Source organism: Charadrius vociferus, unplaced genomic scaffold (genome assembly GCF_000708025.1).
Source record: "Charadrius vociferus isolate BGI_N301 unplaced genomic scaffold, ASM70802v2 scaffold370, whole genome shotgun sequence".
In the NCBI taxonomy this organism is placed as follows: Eukaryota; Metazoa; Chordata; class Aves; order Charadriiformes; family Charadriidae; genus Charadrius; species Charadrius vociferus.
Genome location: NW_009646744.1, coordinates 2,694,972 through 2,705,270, shown reverse-complemented (window position 1 = coordinate 2,705,270; position 10,299 = coordinate 2,694,972). Strand labels below are relative to the sequence as shown.

General features: G+C 40.4%; 1 protein-coding gene across 1 annotated transcript in view; it reads right to left on the bottom strand.

Moving 5' to 3' along the window:
- Positions 1-2,491: 2,491 nt before the first annotated feature.
- Positions 2,492-10,299, bottom strand: part of UBE2B (ubiquitin-conjugating enzyme E2B) — a 13,991-nt gene continuing 6,183 nt past the window's right edge. The window contains exons 2-6 of the mRNA XM_009890899.1: positions 7,278-7,358; positions 6,521-6,546; positions 5,376-5,465; positions 3,888-3,976; positions 2,492-3,065 (exon numbers count right to left, since the gene is read on the bottom strand). Of these exons, the coding sequence (XP_009889201.1) occupies positions 2,937-3,065; positions 3,888-3,976; positions 5,376-5,465; positions 6,521-6,546; positions 7,278-7,358 (415 nt within the window). The 3' untranslated portion in view covers positions 2,492-2,936. The remainder of the gene's footprint in view (positions 3,066-3,887; positions 3,977-5,375; positions 5,466-6,520; positions 6,547-7,277; positions 7,359-10,299) is intronic.

Genomic DNA, 10,299 nt, shown 5'->3' with positions numbered 1-10,299 from the left:
TAAAACCAAATTATGTGTACCCATCAGTACTCCTTAATTAATCCCACTGTCCTAGCAAGCTTAGTGTATTGCATTTCCTAATTAATTAAAAAATCAAGCATCCCAGTGCGCTACTTAAAATTAAACTGTACCACAAAATTTATCGTGACTATATTGTGCTCTTCTGAGTCTTAGAATCACAGTATGGTTTGGGTTGGAAGGGACCTTAAAACTTTTATCACCTAGTTCCAAACCCCCCCTGCCCTGGGCAGGGACACCTCCCACCACACCAGGTACGCTTTTTTTTTTGTCCTTAAATTTAACCGGACTCCTGTTCTTTGTAGCACAGAGGGACCCGGCAGTGCGGGCTTTGACGCCGTCCGTTACCCACAGCCCTCTTTGGATTATTTTCTGCCTCTGAATATTATGTGATTTCTTGTTAGAGTGAATGACAAGATGATGTATGACACACTTGAGATGGTATTGAGCAGAGTATAGTTGGAAAATTGCAGTGATAATTTTCTTTTTACATCTCAAACTTACACGCCATTGAGGAGAGAAAAAAAAATAAAAAGAAAAAAAGAAAAAGTGTAACAGGCAACTCGAGAAAAGCATAAGGGGAAACCTTGAAAAATTACAGGGAAATTTCCATAACAGATACAGCAGTAATGCTGGTTTAATAATGATTTCCTGTCATGAACTATTTTTATCATTTGCCTGCTCTCTGACGTGGCATTCTATTTAACATTTTTGAGAGCCATGTTTTAATCAGATTAAGCTCAAGGAAACCGATAGGTATCTGTTTGGCTCATGACTTCTGCTTCTGTTTCTGATTTAGTCACAAGACCATTGTTGCTGGAATCTTTTTTTTTTTTTTTTTTCAAGCCCGTTTTGCTCCCGCGTGCAGCCGGCGCGCGTGCTGCACATGGCGGGTCTCTGCCCATCGCCGGTGAGACCTCCGCCCGCGGCCGTGACGCTCCCGACACGGAGAGACACGGACCGTCCCCGGCCTCACCCGCCTGGGAACAGACCCGAGGGGAAACGTCAGCTTCACCGGGGCACTAACGAACGGCACATCCCATCTCACCCACGTGCCAAAGGAACAAAAATACTTTTAAAAAAAAAAAAACAAAACAAAAAAAAAAACCAAAAAAAACCAACCCCAAAATAATCAACAAACCACAAACCTTCAACGTTTAGACAAATTCATAAAACAGGTGGCTTTCCCGTGTTATGTTTGTGAACAAAACCCTGGGCGTGGCGTCTGCGGTGAGCCACGCCACACCACACCACGCCACTTCGCTCCCGCCACCGCCGAAGGGCGAACTGGGTGCTCTGGGTTTCTGTTAATTATGAGATGCAGATTGAAAAAAATCTCCGAACACAAACTGACCGACTCAAGGCAACCAAACCGACTTACCGAGACTGCACCTCAGTATTACATGGCACCGACACCTCTGAGCCCTCGCACGCTAATGGCAGTTTTCTTACACTTCTTACCTGCGGTACAGTAGTTCTGTCCCCCGAGCTGCTAACGCAGAACCGTTTGACCAGTATTGCGGTTTCTAAACTTCATAGTGCTGCTCCTGTCAACTACAAAAGGACTTCACGAGCAGGTACGAGCTGTCAATTCACTACATTAACAGAGACTAACTTGTAGTAGTGGTTATTGCAAATAAACATTTTTCTCTTCGACGCTGAGCTGTGTATCGGTATGGGATTTGGGGGTTTGAATACACACCTAATGCTGGAATTATGACAAAGCGATTACAGTTTTGCTGCTGGGAGTTAAAAAAAAAAAAAAAAAAAAGGCCTAATCCTTTACTGTGGTCATCCAGCCTGGCTTATAGAATGCAGTAAGAAATTACCACATCGACGTCTACAAAACCAAACTTCTTTAAAACTGGCCATTTACGAACACGGGGAACCTCTGCGATGCAGAGACCAGACCTGACCACGTGGCACACAGGCAAGTTCCAAAGAACACCACCATTAAATCTGCACGCACGTTTTCTTCTGTCAGGGATTAATTTTTTTCCCTACCCCCAAGGGCAACTAATGGCACACCTCTTTAATCACTAGAAGATTTGCAAAACTCTATTACAGTGTCAGTATGTGAATATAGGACAGATTTAGATGACAACATTTTACAACTTGGTAAAAATACAATCTCCCTGAAAAACAGAAGTTATTAGAATATGCTCCTCGAGCCTGGCCATCCAGGTCCTACGTGTGACTCGGCCGCTGGTTTCAAGTGGGACTTTTAGCAAAAAAGTTACATCTGTTTCCCCGTTTGTAAGCTGGCAGCTACCAATACTTCTCCTTCTCATACAACTGAGGACACACAGAATCCAGTTAAGCTCTGGTGCGGAAGCAGAGACATCCAGTGAAGACAGCTACATCATGCATTAAGTTTTCTGTTTGTAAAGTGCGTGGTATAATCAGCACATCCCAAAAGGAAAAATGGACTAAAAATGGGCCCTTTGAAAAGAGATACAGAGGGAGAGCAGAATGTCTTGCACTAAGGTTATGTATTTAACAGTTTTACATGAAATATTTATATATATATAAAAACTTTGTTAAGTGCTTTTCTCCAATTTAAAAATCTAAAGAATTCAAAAATAAGGCATTCAATATTTGAAAAAGTACAGATTTACAAAATGTGTATATTCTGTCATGAAAACTCCACACCAACATTATACACTTGGAAAAAAAATACAAACAGGATATATTACAAATTTATGTAGCAATAACTTAGTTCATACCATGCAATAAAAAGTACGTTAATCAAGATACACAAGCTTTTAAGTTTCCTAAACTGGAGGGCTTAATTTTGGTTGCAAATGAGTTTTTATGTAAATTCTTAGAACTGTGGCACTTGAAATCTCTGGTAGCCTTTCTATTGAGAGTTAAATTGTACATAATGATTAGGAGGATGGAAAGTAACAAAGCAGCTGTTACGAATCATTCCAACTTTGTTCGACAATAGCTGAAACTCTTTTCTCATATTCACGTTTGTTCTCCTGATAGAGTTGTGCCGCCTGACTGTTTGCTGGACTGTTTGGGTTTGGTTCATCAAGCAGAGACTGTAAAAAGGGGAAAACAAAACGTGAGACTAACCAACACATTTTAAATCAGGGAAAAAAGAAATCAACTTACAGCTTTCAAATCACGTGTGTTTCAGGAGGCAGACATGACTCACAAGAGCCCAGTTAAAAAAAAAAAACAGTTAAACTCATGGTGAGGCACCCATAATTACACTACTGAACTTCAAATTATACATTGCGTGAGCATTAGCACTGTGTGCACTTCTAAGTTCACAAACCTAACAGATACAGTCACGTGTGCCAGTTACCAGTACGATGCTCACTGATTATTTGGTAATTACACTGCTATTGCCATTCAGGACCAAAGCGAGGCTTAAGGTGCCTCCTACAAAACCTCGCTGTAGAAAAGTAAAAACAATCACAAAGGAGAAAAGACAATGCGAATTTTTGCCATGCCAGGCCATTTTTACTGATTCCAAGTAGGTTTCAGCAGTATTGTCTCCCCAAGGACTTCACAGGGCAAGGCTTCGCTATAAAGGCTACAGTGTTTTAAACACCAGGCAAATGTCTACAGCTGATGTCCTATCCTGACTAAAAGTTAAAAGGAACTCAAATCACTAACTGCTTTCCTGTATAAAAAAAAAATAAAATAAAATGAAATAAAAATCTAATGGCAGTTTTGTAGCTCAAAATTACCCAGGTCAGCACCTTAGCCTTTATTTGATGTAAAAAGCTACTGCTTAGCTCACAAGTATTTGAAGTCCCTCTTGATACAGACACCTGCTACCCTCATCACTGAGCTGTGTATTCTGGAATAGAGACTAACATCATCATTATTTGCTAAAATAGATGCAAAGTTACCTGAATTGAAGTTAAAATAGATGAAACATCATATGTTGGACTCCAGCGATTCTGAAGAATATCTAAACATATGCTACCATCCGCATAAACTGTAAATACAACATAGATATAATTTAGAAATGATCAGATTTATATTACAGTTTGTTCCATTACATACTGCTCAAGGCAGTTACTGTTCCAATTCAGTCTGTGCTTAAATTAATGCTTTAGGAAAGAGGACAGCAGTTACATCTCACAGTCTTCTGTAATTTGACATCTTGTATTTTGAAGGAGATATATTACTGGAAGTACCAGAACACTTAAGAGGAAAAGAAGGAAGGTCTAAAGATTATGGCATTAGCACAGGAGCTGGTAGACTTGGTTTCTTGCTCCTCTTGTGTGACTGGCCCATATTCACAGAGAGGTGAGGCCTCCCAGAGAGCAGCAAGACATTTACTGCAGGAGTGGAACCAGCTGAGGATCTCAAGGTCTGCACGGACTCACACACTGGATGGAGGGAGTTCTTGTCCCGTTTTCACACACTCTACACTCACTCTGACAGATGCTAAGGCAGATGATAGAAAATACTGAAAAGTGTGCCTGAAATCTTACTTCTGTCTGCATACCTATCAGTAGTCTTAACATAAGAGTCTGTATGAAACTGAGATTGACCAAACTCCTACACTCTAGTCTTCTGTTCATGCCAATGAAAAGCAATAAATTGCAAAAACCCTGTCAGAGGCATACCGGCCTGCACATCACGTGACAGGCAAATGGTTACACAGCACTGCTTAAAGAGTCAGAGAACTGAAGCCAAAGTCAGCCTCTTTTCAAGGAGGGCTTAAGCTACAAGAAATGCTGTAATGGACTTATGCTTCAAGCCTCAAATTGAATCTATACCCTCCTTTGCTACAGAGGGGCTTGGAAAAGCAAAAGGCACAGTTTGTGTTTTCTGCGTGCAAGAATAACTGGATAAAACCTATGGAGTGCCAGAGCAGTAACCATGGCAAGGCTGCCCTCACCACTGATTTCGGGTCAGCCGCCTGCTCTGCGGTCCCCTATGACTGCATATCCTCGCCTTCCTCCTTCTGCGAGCACTGGTTGGTACAGCAACCCAAACGAAGGCTGAAATCTCGCCTGACAGAAATAAGCAACATCTGGCTCGATCAGTTCCCTATTCCAATTCACAATGTGGCTGCAGATACAGGATTGCTGTTAAATGGAAGGGGGCGGGCATCTGCAACCAGAATTGCCTCTTTAAGCCAACTGAAGTGCAGCTGCTGCCAAAATGCTCACACGCTTTGCTATGGAGGCTATGTATTGATTAGAAAGAGACAGATAGCTGCTTTTTAATAGCACTATAATTCTTAATTTTTCATCAAGCAGCCGCTGTCCCAGACATCTACTTAGAAGGTTGCAACGAAGAGAATGTTAAGCATTCTGGAGCTTTGCATGACCACACCATAATATTTACTGGGTATTATGGCTAAATAAAAATTATGTACTCACCATTTGGATGGAACATTTTTGATAAAAACCTAACAGTTGGAGGCTTATTTGGATATTCTTCTGAAAATTCTATTACTAGTTTAAAAGTACCTGTCCAAACAAACATAAATACAATCAGATAACTAACAACAGAAAAACACCTCCAAGAACATCTACAACAACAGTTAATTTATGTGCTCCATAATCAATATTTCTTCTCAGCATTATATAAAGAAACAACACTGAGTCTGGTTTCTTTTCATATATTTCAAGTGATAACGGAACTACGGAACTACTACCTAGTGATAGTAATAAAACCAGCAGCAACAGCTAGGTAGAAGCTTGGAGACTCACTGCAGACATGGCAAAGGCAGCTAGATCTAACATCAATTATCCCACTGCCTCCCCTACCTCCAACATGCCGGTTCCATGGACTTTGGTGACTTTAAGGCGTTTCATTAAGAAGGCACTGTGGTGCCAGCAAAGAAACGCTGGAATTTCATAATCAGCAATCTCAGTCTTTGGAGCTCAGGACAGATTCACCGAAAACCTTTATTATGGATCATTGAATAATTTACTGTAACTCCTCCAACCCAACACAGAGAAAAAACCATCTGCTGCCGATTACTGCAATAATACTATAATTATTAAACTCATTATTCCTCATGTGCCTAAGGGTGGTTCATTACACACCAACTTTTCATGTTTATGTACAGATTCGGTGTTCCCTCCCCCTCACTGAGTTCCATATTCAGAACAAGTCAAGATTTTTCACCTGTTCTTCATTAAATGAACAGAGATGAATCAAACATGCCACAAAGATAAAACCAGAAAAGCACGCTGCCTCGTTGAGCTTAGCTATGGAGATGTAGAAACATCTGGCAGCATTAGACCAACTTCCCCCTACATGCTCTAGTGCTCTATGTATAAATAAGTCTTGATATAAGCATTGCTTCGTAGCTTTCTAACCATCAACCACTATGGCAAGACACTGCTTACATCAAAATACAGTATTTTAATAGTCAACAAAACCTAACTACTTCACTTGCTCACTTATTTTGTTCCAAATTATATACAGATAACATCTATGTTTTTTCAGAGCAGAACAACGTTAATACTGGCAATATTTCTAAGAATGACAGAGGATATAAAAGTTAGTGGCTTACCATCTTCAAAAGGCGTCCCTTCTGGCCTGAAAGGTTTTAAAAATAAACTCCAGTTAAAACCAATCATTACCTCCTTGTAAACAGGCACAATAAATGCATACCTTCTTCCTCATCCTCCCCAAGATACAGGTAGAGGCAACAGTTTCAGTATTTACAGAAGTATCCAGAGGCAACCTCCAAGAGCTTTGTCATATCTAAGACACTTTCCCATAGTCAATCTGCTAGTTGATATATCTACTTTATCACTCCAAACAATACATATGCCATTACGTGACTAGACTGGAATTCATGAGCCAATTACTAGCAAGCACACTTCAGTTTTATGAAAGGACACCATGCCAGTTCCTGTTCTGTAGGACATGTAATGTAACTTCCTGGACAGAACCTGTACCACCTCCTACCGGGAATCAATCCAATCACTGCTAATACATCTGGATTTAATGGCCAAGAACATGCAGCTCTCACGTACTTTAAAGAGCAAGCCTGCTTTTTCATAACCTAACTTCTACACAGTCTAACCTACTTATTAAGGCAAGTTTTATTCAATAAAAAAGATGAATTAATTTTAAATTCTTCTTTCTTACGCATTCCGTATTAGCCCTGAAAACAGGTTTTTACTGCAAGAGCACACTTGGTCATTTTTCTAAGTTTCCTGAGTTTAGGTATGTAACAGAACAGAATCATTGTGAAAACAAACACCAGCTTTTGTTATATTTAGCCCTTTGATATAAGGACAATAGTCATCAAAAACTCTTACCCAAATATAACTGCATTCCATTGCATTATGTTATTCTCAGATGGTGCACCACTGACACCCACAGGAGGGTCTTCTTGCAATCTAAGAATCACAAATACAGAACGACAAGCCTTATATAAATGAATTACTTCCACCTGCAAGTATAATTTAACAGTAATATCCAGATTTTATAAGTATTTGCTCATTCCAAATCAGAGAATACACAAAGCATGGCATGCAGATTAACAATACTCCAAAAGACAAACATACAAGATGATGCACATCGAGATTTTCTCATGTATTACACCAATATACTAGGACGGCCCCAAGATTATGTGTGCAGAGAGCAAAGTATTAACTCTAAGAATAATTTAAAGCACCACATACAGCTGGGATTTACAGTACTACACAGTGAACTATAAAAGAGCAACTGCTGCTGGCTGCCGCAATCAAGAGAACAAATTACAAACAGGCGCTGATACACAGCACACTTGTGGGGACTAAGTGCGAGGGGCTGTCAGTGCAGCTTTTCCCACATTCCCAGATCCGTGCGCACCATGTGGCTAAATTTGGTATAAGGCTAGTTTTAACTGGCAAGCCAATCGCTTCAAAAGGGAGCAAGGGGAAAACCTGTGTACTGCTCTCTTACCAATTCAACAAATGTGTTTATCTCTAAAGTAGCTGTGGAAGCGTTTTAAATTCTTTTTAGTTACTTACTGGAAGCCACATAAACCTGGACCATACAGAATATGTATCTTGCAACCAAAGAATAGGATCCAGATACCCTCCTTCTGCCCATCCTGTATACCAACGTTTCTGCTGAAGGATCACCTAAGACCCTGAACAATGTAAACCAGCAAGCCCCAATCACCCAGTGTGCAACTTGGCCCATCAAAACCCTTCAGTGGCAGCTCCTACCCACCCCACCAATTTGGCCTCTTGAGTCATGCAAGAATGAAGAAAACAAAGTGAGTGCTCTTGCTTCAAAAGCAATTCTTTAGTGTTACCATGAGGTTTGACCACATCACAGTACATTGTTATGAGCCAGCCACCACCGAAAGTCTGCAGACCAAGGGACAAATTCTAACTAGATCTCAGTGTGAAAATGCAGATTTATTCACAGCTGACACTGGTATACAGTCAGTACATTCTCCTGCACTTGCACTGCCTAAGTGTGAAAAAATTGCATATGTACACGGATGCTGAGCAAAGACCTTGCCCTATAGAACCAGTCCAAAGGCAGGGCTTGCTCCTGTCTCCTCTGAACTCTGTGTTTACATCCTTGCTCTCTGAGCACACGCAGTTCAGACAGCTTAATATCAACAGCGTTAACCACCTACTATTTTGGTCAGGGAGAGAAGGAATGGGACTTATTCCTACATGACAGCCAGGCTGCATGCCAACAATAATGCCTGAGGATTCAGCCTGACATGCATTTGAAGGATGGCTTTGGTTTTTAGATCAATTTAAAAGCTCACGTGCACCCTGCTGTCATAGGGTCTAAATACTGAAAGGTTGTGGCAAGGACTGGAAATTAGACTGATCTGAACAGGGCCTGGATATCTTTTAACAGCTAGGGAAAATGTAGTATTTGTAGCCCCTTTTCCAACAGCAAAAATAAAAAAAACCCCAAACTTATTTTTCTGTTGGTTTAGTCAAACAAATTAGATGAGATAAAAAAATCTGTTGAACTGTTCTCTCTTCACTGCATTTGACAATCACAGTATGCAAAAGGAGTTTATATTTAACAAAGTGAATCAGAGTTCACAGCACAGTCTGCTTTTTCAGCATGAGATACAAGTAACATAAGGCTAAACAAATAGAAGTTATGGTAGGAAAGCAAAAAGTTAAAAAAACCCTGTCATTAAAAAGTTGCATAAGTTCGGAGTATTAAAGTTGTCATATATTTGATAAATAAATTTTATTTACTTTGTGTTCATTTGGTTACACTTTCCCATAGCTTTAAAGTCTTCTCTCCACCTTAAATTTCAAAATTATTAAACCAGTCCTTCTAAGATTATCAGATCATAAAAATCATGTCTGATTGCAATCCTGAAAAATTACTTAGTTCCTCACCCTGAAAAATCAGTGGTTTGTATCATCTGTGTAACCTAATACAATAAAAAAGACTGAATATCCTGTTTTGATTTGAACAGGAATCAAGCAACACCCGCTTGGCAAACACCAACACCCAAATTCAACAGAGGCAGCAGGCTCTACATTTTAAAAATGTCCAACTTTTGTAGATTCAGAGGTCAGGCTTTTATCACTGTAGCTTTATACACAGTCACGTAAAGCAACTACAATACACGTCAACTGTTTACTAATGTATTTTCAGGTATGATATAATATAGCTATGCTAAAAAAAGAGAGACTATCAACGCTGACTCACCCCCAACAACTTATGAGCGACTCCAGTCCAGGGAAATCATACGACAGTGTAAAGCTTACAAAAGAACCCCCCACCTTTTTCCACACGCCATTACAAGTATGTTTACATGTCAGTCTGCAAAATAAATTATTCTAGAGTCTGTGGTTCTGTCATTAACATTTAAAAGAGTGCAACTAATAACTGCTTCTTTAGCAGTTTGTATATATTATACAAAAGATTCCTCATGATTGAAAACCTTAGACAGAATAACACGCACGTAAAAACATTAAAGGGCATTTTGGTTTTTACTACGTACAGACAAATAAAGTGTTTGCTAGGTCTTTGTGCTTCGTTTTTAGATGCCCATCCCCAATACTTATTTTCAGAGACACGGTCAGCCCAATAAGCCTCAAACACATCTAAATTCTGCCTGGTCTGTTCATAAATCTGGGCCAAACACCTTCGGTATTCCAAAGCTTGTGTGAGGTGGAGGGGGCGCGGGAAGTACGGCAGAACATTCAGGTCGGCACCGCTGGCCCCTTCGAGGGCAAGTTACATCTCACCCCACCTCACCGCCCCCGCTGCCCCCCGGGGAGCCTCCCCCGACCCGGGCCCTTCCCGGGACTGCCCTTGTTTTGAACAGACGGCTTCAACTTTTATCCTCAGACGCCC